At 35.0% G+C, this 22,685-nt stretch overlaps 1 protein-coding gene across 2 annotated transcripts in view; it reads left to right on the top strand.

Annotated features, from left to right (window-relative positions):
• LOC114330465 (hepatitis A virus cellular receptor 1) overlaps positions 1-22,143 on the top strand; it is a 77,252-nt gene extending 55,109 nt beyond the window's left edge. For both annotated transcript variants that reach the window (XM_050651265.1, XM_050651266.1), the window contains exons 4-6: positions 10,949-11,105; positions 11,208-12,251; positions 21,869-22,143. In XM_050651265.1, the coding sequence (XP_050507222.1) occupies positions 10,949-11,105; positions 11,208-12,251; positions 21,869-22,080 (1,413 nt within the window). In that variant the 3' untranslated portion in view covers positions 22,081-22,143. The remainder of the gene's footprint in view (positions 1-10,948; positions 11,106-11,207; positions 12,252-21,868) is intronic.
• The last annotated feature ends 542 nt before the right edge of the window (positions 22,144-22,685 follow it).

The raw sequence follows: 22,685 nt of genomic DNA, 5'->3' as shown, positions 1-22,685 counted from the left end.
TAAAATTTTTTTCCAATTTACCGATCATTCAAATTCAAAATTCATTTCAAAAATTTAAATCTTTTGGCCATTAATTTATATTATGCAGTCTGGGAAGAATTCATTTTATGGATATTAATAGTTTTCCTCTTATTTATATGTATTAATGTTAGCAAGTTTTAATAACCAATCTAGATTTATCTGGTGAGTTATATTTTTACATGATCTTTGTTTCCACTTTATCAGTTACTTTTTAGCTCTTGAAAATGAATGTAAACACATTCGAAAGCTCGAGTAATAAAAAATAGTATTCTAACAGCCCCTTTTTATTGACTCCAACCCACCGAAACTCAAAAGTGTTTTTTTTATATATATATATATATACATTATATATATATATATATATATATATATATATATATATATATATATATATATATATAATATATAGTTACCCTATTTTTACCTGTAGCGATTTTAAACGAAAAAACTGCCATTTTTGCCCCTTATTTGTTAATAACTAAATTTCTCGTCCGAACTGTGACGGGCATTTTTGTATTTATAATGTATTAGGTATATAGTACCCGAAAAATCAATTTCCAACCTGGCTGCTCAAGTGTCCCGACAAAAACCTTATTTCCCTGGAGTATATAGACATTTTAGTGATAGTCTAAGATCCGAATATAGGTCGATCTGCACCCATCTGCTTACCGAACGAAACATTTTTTCTTATTAAATTTTATACATAGACAAATATTTCTAGCATAGGTTGCCTATCAAAATCGTGTCCTAGCTATCCTTAAGGGTGAAAATCAATATATTTATTATTGTTAAACAAAAAATAAGCATAAAACAAAAAATGTCTCGACAGCGTTACCTTCAGGAAGTCTAAAGAAAATGTATACAAAATTCCAATTAGGTCAGTCAAGTAGTTTTTGAGTTACATAGTTAGAATATCTACAGCCTTTGAAAAAAGTTTTTTTGGGGAAAACGCGTTAAAAGTATTGTCAAATTTTATTTTCAATTTCTCTTTTGTCTGTCAAATCGTAAAATGATGCACACCGGAGTATTTTTTTGAATCGCGGAGTAATTTACAAAAGAAAATGAAAACAGCTGTTGACCGTTGTTCATTACGTTCAAGCATGCTGACGCTAACCTGCTGCAAAGCGTGTCGAAGATAGGGATATTCAACACTATTGTTCGTCCGCTATAACTTTTCCCATGCCTCACGATTCATTTTCAAACAAAGTAAGTCAAAACATAAAGTGAAACGTACGCCGATGTGTGTAGTATATAGTGTACAGTATACAAAATGTATATACACATCGACGTTCGTTTCACTTTATGTTTTGACTTAATTTGTTTGGAAATGAATCGTGAAGCGTGGGAAAAGTTATAGCGGACGAACAATATCTCCCTACCTCCCTACCTTCGACTCGCCTTGCAGCATCTTCGCGCCAGCGCGCTTGAGCGTAGTGAGAAACGATCAACAGATGTTCTCATTTTCTTTTGTAAATTACCTCGCGATTCAACATATTCCGGTGTGCATCAATTTTCGATTTGACAGACAAAAAAAATTGAAAATAAAAGTTGACAATACTTTAAACGCGTTTTGTAACTCAAAAGCTACTTGACCAACTCACCTGGAGTTTTGTATATATTTCCTTTAGACATTCCTTGAGGTAATACTATCGAGATATTTTTTGTTTTATGCTTATTTTGTGCTTAACACCCTTTTTGCAAAAAAAATCGTTGTTTTGACTTCTGAAAGATAGCAAACAGTCAAAATTCGATAAAACTAAAAAACTCGATAGTGTTAGCTCGAGAAACTCATAAGCTATTAAAATCTTTTTGAATTTTTTGTTTAACATGATACAACCATGAGTTATGATGTCCACCGCAAAATTCATTGTTTCTTGAGGTGTCTTTAAAAATTTACCACCGTTGCGTTGGCTTATTTTTCAATATTTTTCTTTGCATTTTTTCTTGAATAATCTATGAATTGTACTGAATATGCCTATTTAATTTAAAAATTAAATAATTCTACTATACTTTAAAAATAATGTCTTGAAATATTGATTTCAACCCCTACGGCGCCCCTTTTTAAGATATCTATGACACGATTTTGATAGGCAACCCATGCTAGAAACATTTGTCTATTATATGAAATTTAATAAATAGCTATTTTTATAACAAGGGAGGAAAGTGCTACTTTTCCTCCCGAGAATGAAGTTTACTGACCGACGCGTAGCGGAGGGCAGTAATCATTCAAGGGAGAAAAAGGCACTTTACTCCCATGTTATACATATGGTTTTTCCACCTTCCTCAAATTAATAACAAGTCATTTTTCATTTTTACTTAATTTATTTATGTAACTAACCAACAAAATTTATTAAAACTAAAACTAACAAGTAGGTACAATATAACTGTCAACTGTCAAATATAAGTCAAATTATTAATGTAAACATTGTTAAATCAAAATAACAATTTACTGTTTTTTAACATTCTGCAAAATACTGGGTGTTTTATAAATAAACGTTAAAATGTATAGATACTTACGTAATAGAAAATAGATATTGTACAGGGCGTCAATAAGTTATATTTCATGAATGAAAAATGACTTTTACTTTTCCTCCCTAGGGAGGAAAAATATTTTCCTCCCTAGGGACGAAAAGTACAACTTTGCTCCCTACAATCAGGTCCGGAAAAGTATACTTTCGGTAGAGGTAGGTGGAAAAAAATGTTTCATGCGTAGTGTGACCAACTCCAATTCAGTTGAATCCGGGACAAGGCTGAAAAACAATACCTGAAATCCGGGACTTTTCAATGAAAATAGGGCCATTTTTTTTCAGAAGAAGATAATTAAAATACATCATATAATCATCAACATCATCATTATCAATGGCGTTACAACTTTTCGTGAGTCTTTGCCGCGTTTACTATTACCTTCCATGTTTGTCAATTCAGTGCCACTAATTCTCATTGTCTCATTCCCATTTTCTCCAGATCTTCTTTGACTGTATATTTCCACATTTTTCAAGGCCGTCCTAGAGACCTTCTTCCATCTGGCCTTCCCCAGAACAGATTGTTTATAAGGCGATTGTCGTTACTGCATATCACATGCCCTGCCCATCGAGTCTATTGGCCTTTATATATCTGACTAGATTTTCCTTTCCAAATAGAGACTCTAACTCGTTATTGTATCTGCGCCTCCCTTCGTTTGTCACGCTCTCTCTGCAAGGGCCATATATCATTCGAAGTATTTTACGTTCCCACACCAGTAATTTTTGTATCTCGTGAAAGAAGTTTTGACTTCATTAGATGTTGCATTTCAAATAAAGATCTATTTCTTGCCATTATTCGTGTTTCAACTTCTCGCTCTATTTTGTTGTTATTTCTGATTGTTGCTCCTAGATATTTAAATTCTTTAACCACTTCGAAGTTATGATCGTTTATATAGTAATGTTTTGCCTTAAACGCCGTCGTTCTTGTTTTGAGACGACCATGTAGAACTATGATACCACGAAATAAAATGCATGCGTTTTGGATGTGGTGTATTAGTACACTCTAGAAATTGTCGACTTTTTTTAGTCCGACCAATTCAATTTGATGTGAATTCTTAGAAGAATAACGTATTTAACATTTCAAAATAGAATTTTACCAAAACGTTGAAAATTCGGGTGGCCCGGAAGCCTTGTTCGGGACGCCGGGACACGACTTCGTAATTCGGACCACGTCCCGGATTTTTCGGGCTAGTTGGTCACACTATTCATGCGTCAAGCAGATGGGTACAGATTTACCTATATTCGGATCCCGTACTATGAAGTTTCTCTATTAAAACAACGCCATACAATGTTTGTAACTCCGTAAAAATTAGATGTTGGTTGCCTCCATAAGTAACAGTTTTCGTTTTATGTAAGCGTAAAAAATAAAACCTGTTTATGAAGACTGGCCTAACATCCATCATCCATCCAATAATTACTTAATGTTTGTATTAAGGAAATGATTTGAATGCATAATGACTAGGTACCATTGACGGTGAAGAAACTGTGATTTATTCAGCTACTTCTTGAGAATTACTATATTTGAATAGATGGGGCGTGGACGTGGTCAAAAATTATCGGCCTAAGTATGAGCTTGCATTAGTATCGGTTACATAACAAAATCTAGCCAAGATTACCGACGGTTTGTAGAGTTTGTTTTAAATCCTTATCACTGTATGAATGCATTATGATCAACTTTGAATTTTGAATCTCGTTAATATGTATTTAGAATTTTATTGTCACCCACCGTGAAAAAATGTGAAAACGTTGAATTATCCAAGTCTGTCTGTCCGTGAAAGTAGATCCAGGATAGAGGAGGTTAAAGGCGCTTTTAGAAGGATGTCCAAGGTATTATGTAACAGAGACCTAAAATTGGCATTGATGATCCACCTACTTCGCTGCTATGCGTGTTCTCGGTCTTACTTTATGATGTCCAGTCTTCGACTATAAATAAAATCGATCTAAATCGCCTAGGCTTTCGAAATGTGGTGCTATAGAAGAATTTTCAAATTCTCTTGGGTGGAGAAGATTCGCAACACCTCCACAATACTAGAATGTCTCTGCAAGCCTACTAACATTATAAAAACCTATAGTAGGGAAGTGAAGTATGCTAAATGTGTAGTCACTCGAGCGCTTTGGGAACCTATTGGGTTGTGAAGAGTAGGTCCTAAAACTAATAAGAGTTAAGTAAAGGTTTCCATTTTAGTGGGGACTTCCCATTTTTAATTTAATTTTCGATTTCCAACAATCGTTTTTTCCAATTATAGCGGCATCTATCCATAATTTAAAAAAATGTTTCGAATAAAAGTTGCTTATTTTTACGTAAAGAATCCAAATCTGGATTAAAAATTTGGGGCTCCTATTTAAGATTTTAAAGTAACCCCCACCCCACCTCCGTGGGGGGTCGTGTTTGGTATCATTCGATAGATTTTTCAATAATATTAATTAAATGTATTTTGCAGTTTTTCGATCTAATGTTTATTTTGCGAAATATCGCGAGATTTGTATTTAAAATTTTAAATTTACTCCCACCCCTCTCCGTGGGGGTCATGTTTGGTATCACTAGATAGATTTTTGAAAAATATTAAACACGTATTTTTTAGTTTTTCGATCTAATGTTCATTTCGCGAATTATTCGCTTTTTTTTGTGAAACTTTTTAACTCGCCGATTTCCTTACGCCCCGCTCAAATCGTCAGATTTTTGAAATATGTACACTGTTTTGCATTTCCTCAACTAACCTTATCTTAATCTGACAATTTGGAGTATTTTTAAGGACATATTTTTTTTCGGGCCTCCCTTAACGCCCTGTGTTAAGAGCTAATATATGGTACAGGTACACCTGCAGGGCACAAGGTTTCTCCCCATATGATAATCTGACGCGCTCGAGTAACTGCAAAAATCCCCGCTTAGGCTTCCCTACCATAGAACAAGAAGAGAAAGCTAGAAAATTTCGAACATGTCATGAGAAGTCCCAAATAAAGGCTGCTACAGAATATCTTCTTCTTCTTCTTAGCCTTGTATCGTCCACGTTTGGACATAGGCCTCTCCCAACTCCTTCCGCCGGTCTCTATCCTGAGCAACGTATTTCCAATTTATTTCGGCTATTCTCTTAATATTATCAACCCATCTCATCTGTGGTCTTCCTCTTGGTCGTTTATGTGTCCAGGGTCCCCACTCTGTAATAATTTTATTCCATCTTTCGTCTTTTTGTCTAATCGTATGACCGGTGAATTTCCATTTTAGTTAACTGTTTGAGGAGTAGCATCTTTAACTTTTGTGATATTTCTTACCCAGGAATTCCTTTTTCTATCTGACAGTCTTATGTTGATCATTTGTCTGTCCATTGCTCTTTGTGTTTTCGCAATTCTGTCCATATTCGCTTTTGTAAACGTCCATGTTTGACATCCATATATGTAAGGACCGGAAGAATACATTGCTCGTAGATTTTCGTTTTTAGATATTGAGGGTATTTTTTATTCTTCAATATGAAGCTGAGCTTACCAAACTAGGCCCACGCTAACTTTGTTCGTCTCTTTATTTCTGCTGTTTGGTTGTCTCTATTCAATTTTATTATTTGTACCAAGTATATGTATTCATTCACTTCCTCTATTTGGTTTTCTTTAACTACGATTCTTAACTCATCTTCTTGATTTGATAACACTTTTGTTTTGCTGTAATTTATATTTAATCCAACTTTACTTGCTTTAGTGCGGCAGATTCGTGCAAATATTATAAGAATTGCACATTTAATGATACAAGCATATAATTTGGTCCACATATACTGCACATATAAAGGTTCAAATTTAGATATGAGGCCATCTCAGATTTTGCCTTTTAGAAAAATGGCGGTCATTCAAAATGGGCGACTATACATATGTTACTAATAGCACGATATCTTTTGAATGAAAAGTCGGATTTCAACCAAATTTGGTACATAGGTTCTTTTTGTGATTTACAAGATCGATGTCGTGAACTGGAAGAATCGGTTTACCAGAAGTTGTGTTTTTCCTGTTTTTTTATGTAAAACTATTTTATATTATGTAAATAATTTATTTTCAATTTTTTCACCCTGTATGTATTAATTTTTCAAAATGGTAATACCACCATTGAAAAGAGCGTAAGAATATGTTTTAGGAAATATTTTGAATATTTTAGTTATGTTAATTGCCATTTAATAAATGAATAACGTATTTTCACATGTACCTATGTGTGTCAGATTCGTGCAAATATTATAAGAATTATTGTGCATTTAATGGTAGAAGAATATAATTTGCACCACATATACTACACATACAAAAGTTCAAACTTAGATATGGGGCCATCTCAGATTTTGCCTTTTACAAAAATGGCGAGCATTCAAAATGGCGGCTATACATATGTGACTGATAGCACGATAACTTTTGCACGAAAAGTCCGATTTCAGCCAAATTTGGCATCAAAGTTCTTATTTTGATGAATAAGATGGAGGTCTTGAACCGGAAGAATCGGTTTACCAGAAGTTGTGGTTTTACTGTTTTTTATGTAAAAATATGTTGCTTTTTAATTTTCAAAAAGGAATACCGCCATTGTAAAGAGTGTAAAAATATTTTTTAGGGAGGATTTTGAACTTTTTAGTTATGTTAATTACCATTTAATGAATGCATAACGTGTCTTCACATGTACCTATGTGCGGCAGATTCATTTTGAATGATCGCCAAATGACAAAATCTGAGACGGCCTCATATCTAAATTTGAATCTTTGTATGTGTAGTGTGTGTGGTCCAAACTATGTATATGCTTTTACCATTAAATGCACAATAATTCTTATATTATTTGCACGAATCTGCCGCACATAAGTTCATAGGTACATGTCAAGATACGTTATGCATTTCTTAATTGGTAATTAACACAACTAAAGAGTTCAAAATTTCCTAAAAAATATTTTTACGATCTTTTCAACGCCGGTATTAACTTTTTGAAAAATTAATATATACAGGGTGAAAGAATTGGTAAAAAAACATGTTTTTACATAAAAATCAGCAAAAACACAACTTGTGGTAAATCGATTCTTCCGGTTTAAGACCTTGGTCTTATACATCCAAAAAAGAACCTAAATACCAAATTTGGTTGAAATCGGACTTTTCGTTCAAAAGTTATCGTGCTATTAGTCACATATGTATAGTCGCCATTTTGAATGCGCGCCATTTTTGTAAAAGGCAAAATCTGAGATGGCCTCATATCTAAATTTAAACCTTTATATGTGTAGTCTATGTGGTCTAAATTATATGCTTGTATCATTAAATGTGCAATTGTTTCACATATCGGCCGCACTACTTCTTGGTCTAGTTGTTGTATCATTATTTGTAATTGTTCCTTGTCTGTAGCGATAAGGACGATATCGTCAGCGTATCTTAGGTGATTTAAGTCTTGGCCGTTAATAATGATTCCATATTGTTCCCACGTAACGGTATTTACTTAATATAAAATTGGAACATGGAAGGCCAAAGGACTTCGTCTTTGACTCCAAATTCAGGAAAAAAAATGTTTTCGTTAAATATAGAGAATTTTTTTATTACAAAATATGAGGGTAATATATGAGAATGATGTTAAAGTTAAATAAAATAGTTGAGTTAAAAATTGAAAATATTTCTGAATTTCAGAAATACTACATTATAGTCACAGAAATAGTAGGTACAGTTGCGGTCATTAAATAGTTTACAGGATTACGTATCTAGGAGCCGATTTTTTAAATTTCTACCCCGTGTAAACGCACCTTTTACGTCAAAGTGACGTTACCAGTGGTGTACCTAGAATAGATTGATTAAAATTAGAAAATCAAAATAATATAAATAATATATTTTACAAAATTTAACAAAATGAAAAGTATAGAAAGAAGTATTTTCGAATAAATTTGATTATGATATTAATATCGAAAATAAAGAAGTCTGGTTTTAAAATACCCTTTTATTTTAAATCTATTTTATATTAAATATTGATAAACACATCTTTGTTTGATTTTCCATATGCACATATGGCTCACGTTTAAATCTGCAGCAACTTGCCTTAGTGACCAACCTTCTTCGAGTTTGGCAACTGCTCTTGCTTTTTGCGCATCACTCAAATACATTCGAATCATTTTGGAGGAGTTTGATATCGTTTTATTTTATTTTTCAACATTTCTGAAATTTTTGACAAGCATTGACTTTTTCAAATTTTTTGACTTTGACATTTGTCAAATCCGTACGACACTGCTATCTTTGCAGTATTACAATGTAAAAATTAAAGTGTAAACTATTCAGTGACCGTAACTGTACATGTGATATATCAATCATCGCGTATTGAAAAGTGAAGCTCTAATATTAGTCTCCGGTTTTGGTATAATTTCCGGCTAAACAGTTATGACTAAAAGTTTGGCAAAAATGACCCAAAATTAATGAAATCGTATTAGACAAATAAGGATTTGTTTTTAGATGGATGTGGGAGGTGGCATTCATATTTTTGCGGATAAAGTAAGGTGATAACTTCGTTAATGATAACTGATTTATGCTCCTTCTCAAATATGCCCGGAACATTAATAAAAAAAAATAAAATATTTAAAAATTTCAAAAAATTTCGTTCTTTTTTCTAATTTTTTTGCTTATAACTTATAAACTATTCATTTTAGAACAAAGTCCTATAGAAATAAAACAAAGATAATTAAATTTTCTATCAGATTCGATTGGTTAAAAATGTCTTAATTTATCAACCTTGCTTCAAAATAGCAATAAATATAAAATAAAGGGGCGACACAAGACTGTCCTTATTCAATGATTTTCCATCACTTAGGTTACACTTGGAACCTTCCTAATTTGCTAAGAAAATTTTTGTAATGTGCTAAAACAGTACACCAAATTTAATTAAAATTGACTTACTAGATTTTGCATAATAGTTTTGCAATCTAAACTTTTTTTTTAAATTAAAATTTTTTAAAATCTTGCACAACAAAAACTAGATCATTCAAAGATTTGTCAATTTTTTTACATCTAAAGAAGTACTCCACCTATCTAATGCACTTCACAGAATTGAAATGAGATTATTTAAGCAGCCTAAGCAATGTTTTAAAGTTATAAACAATTTTTTGGCTTATAAACAAATTAGTGCTGTGGCCAGGAGGGGGTGCTACGGGCTCCTTTATTTAGATGGACTTACCCAAGTTTTTTTAAGTATTTTGACCCGTAGAACACGAATTTTTTGGGTAACAGTTGATCCGGATGTCGATAAGATTGTTATAAACAAAGAACTTAAGGAATTACATAAAATCGATTTTTCGCAGAACAAAACAGTTTTTTTGTATTTCTTGGGTAAATCTAAGCAAAAAATGTTCTTACAAGTTTTTCGTAGGATGCATAGTTTTCGAGATAAACGCGGTGGAACTTTCAAAAAATCGAGAAATTACAATTTTTGAACGCGAATAACGTTTGATTAAAAAATAAAATAACAATTCTGCTGACAGCATTTGAAAGCATAAATCAAATTATACCGGTTTTAATTATTTGCATTGCTAAAAATTAATTTTTTTATTATTAAACAAAGCTACTTTTTATAAGCCAAAAAATTGTTTATAAATTTAAAACATTGCTGGGGCCCCTTAAATAATCCGATTTTAATTCTGTAAAGTGTATTAGACAGGTAGAGCACCTCTTTATAATGAAAAAAATTAGCCAACTTCTAAATGGTCTACTTATTGTCAGAAAGATTTTAAAAAATTTGAACTTTTTTAAAAACATTTAGATTGCAAATTTATTATGCAAAATTTATTAGGTCGATTTTAATGAAATTTGGTACACGATTTAAGTATGTTACAAAGAATTTCCTAAGCGATTTACTAAGGCTCTAAGTGCCACCAAAGTGGTTAAAAAATATTGAATAACAACAGACTTATTTTGCCCCCTTATGTTGTATTTATTGCTATATTGCAGAAAAGGTAATACCTTAAGACATTTCTTACCAGTCGTATATCATACAAAATTCAATTATCTTTATTTTATTTCTCTACGAATTTGTTCCAAAACGAATCGTGTTATAGTTATAAGCAAAGAAACAGAAAAAAATCGATGTTTTTCGAAATTTTTAAATATTTTAATTTTTTTATTAATGTTCCGGGCATATTTGAGAAGGAGCATAAGTCAATTATTATTACTGAAGATCTCACATCCAAAAATAGAGGTTTTTTCGCAGATCCTTACTGGTCTATATATCAATCGAAGCAAATTTACACGAGAAGTTCAAATATCGACTTCGGGTTCTACTTCCCGTCACGTTGGGTAAAACCTAGGATTTACGAGGTCCAGTTACTTGTTTTTAGGAACTTCTTTCAAAAATTCGGTTTGATCATTTTTTTATGACTTCATGATTTGCTTGGACACTAATATAGACGATGTGTACATAATTCGCTTTGGTATTTTAGGAAAAGAATCAAACCAAAGTAGTTGAAGAATGCTGTGCCAATTTTGTAGAAAAAGATGAACAGTGTATATCTTCATGTCCTAGCTGTATCAATGGAATATGTGAAAATGGACATTGCAATTGTGTAGCTGGCTTCAAAGGAAACAGCTGTGAGCTAGGTAACTATTGTATATGTGGAAAGACATTATTTTGTTTTGTTTTAAATTTCTCTCTTTTTTATCACATCATGACATATAAATAAACAAATTATTTATTTTCAGTGTGCAGTAATGGCGAATGGGGTCCAAATTGTGCAAGAACCTGTGAATGTGACAGCCGTTCTTGTGACTCTATTAGTGGAGTTTGTATGGAGCAAAGTTCTAGTACATCAACCGAAACTCCCAAGACATCATCTACAGTATCAACAACTGTAACTAAAATAACTACAGTGCCAACACCATCAACAGTGCCAATATTACCAACATCGCAGACAGTAACAACAAAACCAACAGTCCCAACAGTACCTACAGTGCCAACAGTTTCGATAATACCAACGGTACCGACAATACCAACGGTACCAACGATACCAACGATAATACCAACAGTGGCAAAATTGTCAACAAAACTTATAGTAACAACAGAGGTAAACGTTAAAGAATCTAGTACCACAGCAACGACCACTAACAAAACGCAAGGTACAACTGAAATTAATAATGTTGAACAAAATCTCAATAAAACAATATACCCAAGTGACACAGGTGCAAAAGACACAACAACAAATTCTGCAGACATTTCTGACACAACTTCTTCAAGAAACAGAACCTCAAGTACAACACATTTAACAGAGCAAGCTTCAACTATCGCTGATTCTATATCATTAACCACGGAGCACGCAGTAGCAAAAACCTCAACAACTACTGAGAAACAGCACCCAACGATTTCTGATTTGTCTTCAACACCTGTTGGCTCAGAGAAAAGCAAGTATACAACCAGAATCTTCTCCAATGGCTCTATAGCAACCAACGACGGTCTGCTGATCCCAGTGGAAGTGGAATACGGAAGACTGAAAAGTGATGTACATGAAAACAACAGCATCAAATCTGTTGGTAAAGAAGATTATCTCAATCGAGATAAGTCTGAGAATCGAGTGTCTTTCAACGATTTTGCTCTATTTGGTATTACTGTATTGCTAGCGCTGATGATAGTGGTTGTTATTTTGGTTGTGAACATTTTGAGAAAGCGGAAAGTTGAGCAGGGTTTAAAGACTGAGAGTAATCATCAGGTTGCTGTTTTTTCGGCCACTATATATCATTCAGCTGTACCAGGTAATCAAATGTATAGCATTTTATTCTTTAGGTTTTTTGGGCTTTTTTAATAGCTAGTACTTTTTAGTTTCAATTTAAAATTGTTTCTAAAGATTCCTTATTTATATTTTTTGCTGGGACCATTGACATAAAGGCAGTCATATATTCCAAATTATTTTCATCTTGTTGTGACCGCTAAATTGTGACCGCTAGCTGGGTAATATAAACAAAGACATAATCGCAACTCAGCAATAACTACATGGCAACAGTAGGATATGTGAGTAAGATAACTTAGTGTTGCATTAATATTGATGACCAAAATGGGTAAACGACAAAATATAATGGTATGATATGTATGTTGTCTTAGTGTTGCATTACAGAATTTATGCTAAAAGGAATTAAGCTACACAAGGATATGTAATATTATGAAAAAAGTAATTCACTTTTTATTTATCTTAGTGTTACACTCAACAGAAGGGTTTATTTCGAATCATTTGACATGGATATCACAAAAGTCATTTTTTTATATATCCTACTGTTGCTTTGAGGCGACGATATATAGTGCACTGGTGAGGAAGAAAATCAACAACCCAACATGAAAGCGGATTATTTAGAGTTTTAGATGCTTCAGAGCAGAATAATATCCATAAATAAACCTGAAGACAACTAAGTACCCTAGGGGGTGTATTGTTACCAAAATTGTGTAATATAGTCATTGATGACCTGATTCATGGGCTTAGCAGTCAAGTAATCTGAGTTCAGGGTTTCACAGACAACATTGTATTAGAGACTAGGGGATAATTTCTCAGTACTGTTGCGGATCAGATGGGATATGCCCTTCATTACATAAAATAAATTATGTAATGAAATACACATAGAATTCATGTCTGAAAGCGAATCTTCTTGTGAACCTTTACAAAATTAAATTAGTAGCCTTTACTAATAAGAGAAAGCTTACTGGACTCAGTACTCAGTGAACTGAAATTATTTGGAGAGGAGCTAGTAAGAACCAATAGGGTACTTCTAGGGGTAACCCTGGACTTCAAATTCAATGGGGGCATTCGTATTAACAAATAACCAAGAGGGCTACGCGACTATTCTGAAACTGCAGACGAGTTGTAGGTATAACCTGGGGGTTTAAACCAAAGGTAACCTGTTGGTCATCCACATCAGTGATACGACGGATAGTTCCCTATGGTTCAGGACTTTGGTGGAAAAAGACAACTTTGCTCTCTTGTGCGATCTCTCTCGCCACTCTTCTAAATATAAGAAGAACCTTAAATAGTATAGTAACGGCATCTTTAGAGGCTATCACAGTCTACAACTATTCTGAGATTTAAAGAAAACCATACATGGAGACCGAATCATGTAATGAATAGCAAAACAAATACTACTAGGGCTATACGTAATGAATCAATATTTATGCTGATCTCAGATTTCAAGAAATCACAACTAATCTTCATTAAGAACATTAAGACAATTATATTATCATCTAAAAAACAAAACGTCCGAAATAATAACCCGGGAGTAGTCGCGCTCACTTCTGTAACGTCGATAGTCGCGTGTGAGATTCTCTCAAAATACGAATTTAAAACAAATTTTTATTTTTTACTATTTTTATCTACTTTTTATATTGAAAATATATATTTCTAACAATTTTATTAAAAAAATCTGTGTTAACGGCCACCTGCCAACATCGGCCTGTCCTAACCTGTCCGACCTGTCCTAACGGCCAGTTTAAAAATTTCCCAAACCAATTATATGTAGACTACAAAAACTGGCAATACCGTCCACCTTTCTATATCGGCCAATAGTTCTTTCATTTTTAGTGGCCGTTACTGAAAAATTTTACTGTACATATTACGAAAAAGGATGAAATGTGAGATTCTATCTAACGGCGCGACTACTCGCGGGTTTAAGCTAATTGGTTCTCCCCAATGCCATAAATTTCACAAAAAGAAGAAGACGAAAAAAAAATTCCTACGCATTACTACACCCTTCCTCGAGGCACGTACGAAATTATTTCAAAATTTCAAAATTTTTCATCAAGTTATCGCGAAAAAGGATAAAAATTGAGATTCTATCTCACCGCGCGACTACTTGCGGATTAATGAGGACTTGATATGGTTCACTTATGGGTCTAAAACTGACCATTATCCTGGAAAAGGAGTCTTTGGGCAGATATGTAATTATAATAAATCATACAGCCGTCAAAATACAAGTGTTCCAGGTTAAATTTTATATATTGGTAACCTGCATTGGATTAATGGAAAGATTCAATCCTTCATCAATAAATGCTTACGAAAAATTCTAAGAATATTTTGGTCCAACCGAATCACAAACTCAGACTTATGGAAAAGAAGGAAGCAAGAACCAATACATAAAGAAATAAGAAAGAGAAGATGGAAATGGGTGGGCCAAACTCTGTGGAAACCAGACACAGACATAACAAAACAAGCATTGGAATTCCAACCTCCGAAAAACCGAAACAGGGGAGGCCGATAAATATATGGAAGAAAACAATAATTAAAGAAGCAGAAAACGTCGGTCTAACCTGGAAAGAAGTCAGATAAGAAGCAAAAGATCGGCAGAAATGGAGAGTGACAGTAGATGCCCTATGTTCCAGTGGGAACGAAGAGGATATGTAAGTAAGTAAGTAACCTGCATTGATGAAATCATGGATGGAGACCCCAATGCAAAGATAATCAACATTTATACTGATATCCAAGCGGTTATTCTGGCAGTAAAGAACCCACACACCAAATACAAACTGGTAAGAAACTGCAAAGATCTCCTCAACAACCTGGTACAAGTAATCTAATAAAGTGTCCTTAATGTGTACCAATGTCACCAGGAAAGTGTACCAATAAGTTTTCAATTTAAAAATCTTTTAGTAATATTTTTAATATTTTCAATATTAATATTTTACTATTACGATTGAAAACTACTTCGTCTTTCAATGCCAGATGGCGCTAGCCACCTACTATCATCACTTCAGTTGCAATGGGTGGGAAAACCTCTCGATACGAATCAGTTAAAATATGGAGAACAGTGCCTACGTTCCTTCCGATGAAGGCTCCAATAAGAGCCGAAAATCGCGATTCAAAGGACTGGACTGCACTCCGTACTCTAATTGAAAAGTAAGATTGTTTTGCCTTTAGTCCGTTCTTTAACGGTAAAATATTGCAAAATCTCTAAATTTTAAAGAACCGCTTGGATTGACATGAAATTTGGCTTACACATAGCTAACAAGTCAAAGAAAAAAAGTGATATTGTGCCGATATGTGCTTTTGCCCTGGGGGTGGTTTTCACCCCCTCTTGCGGGTGAAAAAATATTCGCCCAAAGAAAGTCAGGAAATGGATAAACTGGCTAATTTTAAGTAACTTTTGTTCTATACAGTTTTTTCACTAAGTCAATACTTTTCGAGTTATTTGGCAGTGAATATGTTCATTTTTTCAACAAAATAACCACGCTTTTAGACGGTTTTTCGCAAATAACTCAAATAGTAAGTATTGTGTCGAAAAGACATTCGTAGCAAAAATATAGTCTGTAAAATTGTTTAAAAATGGTGTATATATCACGTCTCTACACCTAGTAGAAGCAGAGTTATAGCTAATAAAAATAGGTTCATATTCGTCAAATTCCAAATGGAATACTTTAACGTGAAATAACCAAAAATGAAGCACATTTCGGGGAAAACTCATTACAACGTATTTAAAGTGTTTAAAAAAAGCTTTATTTTTGTTTTATAAAAAAAAATTTCTAGCATCAAAATTAAACAAGTTACGCTCAAAATAAAGTTAGTCCCTTTTGGTTTTGGTAAAAAAATCGAGAAAATCACCCCCTAATTAGTATCTTAAATGAACTTACTTACTTACTTTCCGTGTCCGGAACACCAACAACTTTAAATTCTGTATTTCCAATGGTTGGCCACATAGATGGCCCTGTCATTTGCTATAATTAAGTCTTGTTCTGTGCAGGTCTCTCTCATCTCTGTGCATGATAGTAGATGCCGGCTGGTCTGAACCGCGCCACAGTCGCAGGTATCGTCCTCCTGGTATCCCCATTTTTTCAGGTTACTAGCACAACGTGAAACGCCGGTTCTTAGTCTGTTTAGCGCTTTCCAAGTCGGATACGGTAAATTGTGTCCAGCAGCCATTTCCTCCGAGGGAGGAAAATGTGTCGCGGTAGCTGACGCTTGCCATAGGTGTATTCGGCGCGTCTCTGGCGCTTCGGGGATGGATCTTGATGTTTTCAGGAAGCTTTTCCGAGATCTTAGTCTGCTTGGCTGAGTTTGGTGGTCATATAAGGGGTGTCTTCGGTCCGTCTCCTGCTTTTTCCGTTCTACCTCTGACGTGACCTTCCTCCTGATAGGTGGTGGAGCAATTCCAGCAATGGGGTATACCTCTTCGATAGGTGTCGGTTTCAGGCAACCCGATATTATACGGACCGTTTCATTTAGAGCCACGTCGACGTTCTTTGCGTGAGCGGAGTTTGCCCATACTGGTGCTCCAAACTCCGCGGCCGAAAAACATAATGCCAAGGCAGAAATGCGGAGAGTGTGTGGTTGTGCTCCCCATTTTGTATTAGTTAGCTTGCGGATGATATTATTTCTGGCACTTACTTTCTTCTTGACATCTTGACAGTGGTATCGGTAAGACAGAGTTCTATCCAGACGGACGCCAAGGTATTTTGGCGTCTTGTTGTGTTCCAGCATCTGACCACGCCATTCCACCTCCAGCGACCTTCGGGCATGCTTGTTTCTCAGGTGGAAAGCACATACCTGGGTTTTTGTGGGATTGGGTTTCAGATGGTTTTTATCATAGTATAGAGCTAAGTCTCCCAGGGCATCTGTCAGTTTCACTTCGACTTCATTGAAGGTTCTTCCCTGAGCTGCCACCGCTGTATCATCAGCGTAAATAAATTGCCTTGTTTGTTGGTGTATGGGTTGGTCGTTGGTGTATATGTTGTATAGAATCGGCGCGAGGACACTTCCCTGTGGTAGCCCATTTTTTTGGTCCCTCCACCGACTGTTCTTGGACTGGAGCGTTACGTAGAAGCGTCTATTCTGGAGGAGACATTTCACTAACCTTGTTAGTCGGAAATCCTTTGTAGTTTCGTAGAGTTTTGCGAGTAGCCGTTGATGGTTAACTGTATCATAGGCGGCAGTTAGGTCTATGAACGCTACTCCTGTTATTTCCTTCCGTTCAAAACCATCTTCAATATGTTGGGTGAGATTAAGAATTTGACTGCAGCAGCACTTTCCGGGCCTGAATCCTGCTTGTTCTGGAATAATTTTAGTCTCCACATATTCTGCGATCCGGTTCAGTATCATTCTTTCAAAGGCCTTGAAAAGGTGGCACAAGAGAGATACAGGTCTAAAACTCTTTGTATCCGCCGGATCCTTCCCTGGTTTTAAGAGGGCTACCACTCTAGCTTTTCTCCAGATTTTGGGGATTTGTAATGTACGGATGCAGCAATTCATCATTTTTACGAGCCACTCTACGGTTTTTAGTCCAAAGTTCTTTATTTGCTCTGTTCGTATGTCGTCCAGGCCAGCCGCTTTATTATCTTTCATTTGATGGATCGCGCCTCTCATCTCCTCTAGACAAAAAGAGGTACCTAGAACATCTCTTTCTTCGTCGATATTCCGTTGAGCTCTCACCTTGTTCTTTCTTGATGTCGTCTTACCGTTCATTAGAAGATGATGGGCTATCTGATCGGGTGTGACTTCTGTCATGTTGACTGCCGGAGCAGCGGGATCGTTGCCAAGATTCCGAATCAGCTTCCAGGCACGTCTGCTGTTTTGTTTCATGTCCAGACTCGTGACCAGCTTGCACCACCTTTCCGTTCTGTTGGCGGATATCGCATGTAACATTTCCTCCCCAGCCTGTATTGTCGCTTCCGAGAAAGGGTCTTCTTCATATAGCTGTTCGTATCTTTTAAGTAGGGGTTTAGATTCCTCATTGAGCCCCGCTATGTACTCAGTTCGACAACCTCTAGGGATAAATTTCCGTGATACTTGCTTTACGATTTCTACAAATTTATCGTATGAATCAGGGCAAGGTTCTAGCTGGGAAACTTCTTGATCCAATGTTTCAGAGAATTTTTCCCATTTTGCTTTAGTAAAGTTGAACCTTCTCTTGAAAGGAACAATTTCGTATCTGATTGCCGCGATGGAAAGACAAATTATCGGTCTGTGCTGTGTCTTTGGGAGGGCGCTTCCAACGATTTTTGTCACCTGGTCTCCAATTCTGTCGCTGACAAATATATTGTCTGGGTTGTAACCTCTGCGCCATCTTCCGCTGTTGAACGACGCAGGCTGCTTTGGATCGTGAATAAGTTTTAGGTTCATGCTTTCAGCCCATTTTTCTAGTTCTTCGCCATTGGAATCTGTTTCGTTGTAACCCCACGCGACACTGTGACAGTTGAAGTCACCCAGTACGAATTTGATTTGCTGTGATTGAAAGTTATTCGGTTCCTCAAAAGCAAAGTCAGCGTTTGGTGGTTTGTAGATTGACGTTACTGTACAGGAGTTTATCTCCACTGTGAGGATCTCGATGTCATTTTGATCTGTTAGAGATGTGGATGCTACGTCGATATCTGGTCTGACGAAGACTGCGCTACCATATTGGTCGTGTGGTCTCTCCAGTATGAGCTTCATACCCCGAATCCTTGGTCTGCGGCTTGCAGTACCTCTATGGGTTTCTTGAACCAGTAGAACATCGACACCATGTTCTCTGCACATATTAGACAATAGGTCTTCTTTATCTGCTGATAGTCCTTCAATATTAATTGAGGTCGTCATCAAAAATGGCCTTGATAAAGACCGTTTTGATTTTGATTGCATCTGTGTTGTTGGTGCACCGGTGTTGAAAGGATTAGCCGACATTACTCGTTTCCAGGGGACGCCCGATTGTATTCACAAGTGATCACAATCTACGTGGAGGCTCCTTTCATGTCCCCCTTAATCGTTACGACTTAAATGAACTTAATCGTTACGACTTCACAAGTTTCTTGACTCGTGTATATATTGTTTATATGATCTGTAAGTTTTATCGGTTCAAAGTCCTTATTATTGAAAGGGCTGTAGTTAAAAGGGGTTGAACGAGTCACTGATCACGAATGTATGCAAATTTAGAAACACCAAATCTTAATCAATTTTTGTCTAACAGAAAAACAAAAAATACATGATATTCAGAAAAGCAAATCTGACTTTTTTTTGTTTTTCGAGATTTTTGGTATCTCTAACAATTTTTAAGTTATTTTGAAAAAAAGCATATTTTTCAAAATTTAAATTTTTAAAAATTTTATTTTGAAACCAAATTTTTTCAAAAATAAGCACTTTGAATCGATGAAACTTACAGATCATATAGGTCTGGATCCCGCGTATGAAAAAAAAGTTGATTAATAGCAAGCTGAAAATTTGTTAATAGCTTAAGGGTGTCTAGTCAGATAAACTTTGATATATGGGAACACTGGAACAGGGGAAGTTTTAATTGTGGAACAGGTTAAAAATTTGGAACGGTCAGACCACGAAAACGGCACATGTATTTTGTCCGACAGAACAGACTTAAACTCTCCGAAAAGAGATTAAACTCTCATGCAAAAATCAGACTGCTATTTATCACCAAATGGGCGTTTTAATGAGTGGAACATGTAGAATATGTCAAATGACAGGAATTATGACAGGTGATAAATAGCAGTCTGATTTTTGCATGAGAGTTTAATCTCTGTTCGGAGAGTTTAAGTTTGTTCTGTCGGACAAAATAAATGTGCCGTTTTCGTGGTCTGACCGTTCCAAATTTTTAACCGGTTCCACAATTAAAACTGCCCCTGTTACAGTGTTCCCATATATCAAAGTTTATCCGACTAGACACCCTTAAGCTATTAACAAATTTTCAGCTTGCTATTAATCAACTTTTTTTTCATACGCGGGATCCAGACCTAATATAAACACAACATAAGTAAAATAATTTGTGGAGCGGTAACGATTAATTTCATTTAAGTTGCTAATTAGAGGGTGGTCTTCCCGATTTTTTTTTGAAAAAACAAAAGGGACCAACTTTATTTTAAGCGTAACTTGCTTAACTTTAATGCTAGAAACTTTTTGTAAAAACAAAAATAAAGCTATTTTTAAACAATATAAAAAAGTTATAATGGGTTTTCCCCAAAACGTGCTTAATTTTTTGGATATTTCACGTCGAAATATTCTATATGAAATTTGGTGAATGTGAATCTATTTTTCATTGGCTATAACTCCGGTTCTACGAGATCCAGAGACCTAACGCGTACACCATTTTTTTTTTACTTTTTTATAAGCTATATTTTTGCTAAGAACGTTTTTTTCGACAAAATTTACTTTTTGAGTTATTTGCGAAAAAACGTCTAAAAATGTGGTTATTTTGTTGAAAAATGAACATATTCACTCGCAAATAACTCGAAAAGTGTTAACTTGGCGAAAAAGCTCTATAGAACAAAAGTTACTTAAAATTAGTCAGTTTACCCATTTCCGGACTTATTTTGGACATATATTTTTTCACCCCCAAGAGGGGGTGAAAGTCACCCCCAGGGCAAAAGCACACATCGGCACAATATCACTTTTTTTCTTTGACATGTAAGCTATACGTATGCCAGATTTCATGTCAATCCAAGCGGTTCTTTAAAATTTAGATCAAAAACCGTGAAAGAATGGACTACTTCGCATTGCAACTGAATAAATTTTGGTATACATTTTTATTTTATAATCGTATTACTCCGTAGAGTAACTATACTCCGTAGAATAACTAGGTGCATTTTTCCGTTGGAACTTAAGGCTACGGCTCCACGGGCTGGAAATTGACGCTTGCAGTAGCCGCAAAACGAACTTAAGGTTCCATGGAACGGAATAGGAATAGCCGAACTGAACCGACTACGCACAAGTCCTGTAGTAGTCGGTACAGTTCGGCTATTCCTATTCCGTTCTGCGGAACCTTAAGTTCGTTTTGCGGCTACTGCTAGCGTCAATTTCCAGCCCGTGGAGCCGTAGCCTTACCAGCTGCAGACGAGGGATGTGAATTGCATAGTGTAGAATTCCTTCACTCTCGTCTTCACTGCAGCATCCATTTGACTTGCAAATTGTAGAAGTGTTGGAGGTGTCACCGGGAAAGTGTACCAATAAGTTTTCAATTTAAAAATCTTTTAGTAATATTTTTAATATTTTCAATATTAATAATTTACTATTAGGATTTAAAACTACTTCGTCAAAAAAATTACAATTTGAAAATAAAAATCGACCTGTTTTTGTTGCTTTTTACAAACTCTCAAGAAGAAAGTTATGAATTTTCTGCGAACGTAACGTTGAAAAATATATAATATCTCACATATTATATTATATTTTTCTGAACTTGTTTATTCATTGTATGGCATTATTGGCTGTTTTCTTAACTGATTGCCTATTGTACAACAGATTATTTTTTTATATTTTTTTATGTACTTACTGACCAATTTTTCGACTTATTAAATATTTTTAACCAAATTAACTAATTCCTAAAAACCATTGAAAGATTTCAAACCTTTTTGAATATACTGACAAACATTCTGACAATTTCTTAGAAATTTTCGGCTGCTTTTCGATAAATTAATTGCCATTTTTTAGAAATTGTGGAATATGAATACGACCATCCGCCCTCTAGCAGCTACAGAACCACTTCAGTATTTAGAGCAGACGAAGTTGTAGAAGAAACTATTCCTGAATACCAACCTGAGCCCATATATGATGAAATTCCAAACAAGGTATTTGAACCAACCACGAGCAGTATTCCCCCTACGTCGATATATATAAATACATGTGAATCGACTAAGTTTTGATTAAAATTTTTGTGCCATTTATGTTTAATAAAAAACAAATAAAGTAAAGGTTTGTTATTTTTAGTTCTGTAAACTTATTTAGACCACTGAAAACCCTACGATGCAACAAATAAATAAACTATCTATCTATGTAGCCCACGTTATCCATTCTCCATTTGTGTCTGTCCTGAGCTAAGTTCGTCCATCTGGGACCGGCTTGCCTCTGCAAGTCATCAACCCATCTCTTCTGCGGTGTTCCTCTACTTCTTTTGTACTTGGCTACTTTTTCTTTTACATCCTTCAACTTTGTAATATTTCGAGTCTTAATAAACAAAGACATAAAGCTAACAAATATAATAACCAAAAACGGAACAATAGGTATTAAACGGTGACAATTATATAATGAAAAGATGGAGAGAACATTTCGAACAACTGTTAACTAACAGCAAGAATAACGATAGGAAAATAAAAACAACGTCACTGGTGAATCAGAAGAAAGAAATTAGGAAACAGAAGCTATACAGGAAGAAGAACTAGAGGATGTAATAGAGACTGGGAAAGCTCCTGGGTACGACAAAGGTACATAGGAGAAAGGACAAAGACAACGTTATTATATTGTTGGTTAT

This window comes from Diabrotica virgifera, chromosome 1 (genome assembly GCF_917563875.1).
Source record: "Diabrotica virgifera virgifera chromosome 1, PGI_DIABVI_V3a".
NCBI classification, from domain to species: Eukaryota; Metazoa; Arthropoda; class Insecta; order Coleoptera; family Chrysomelidae; genus Diabrotica; species Diabrotica virgifera.
This window is presented reverse-complemented; position numbering and strand designations above follow the sequence as displayed.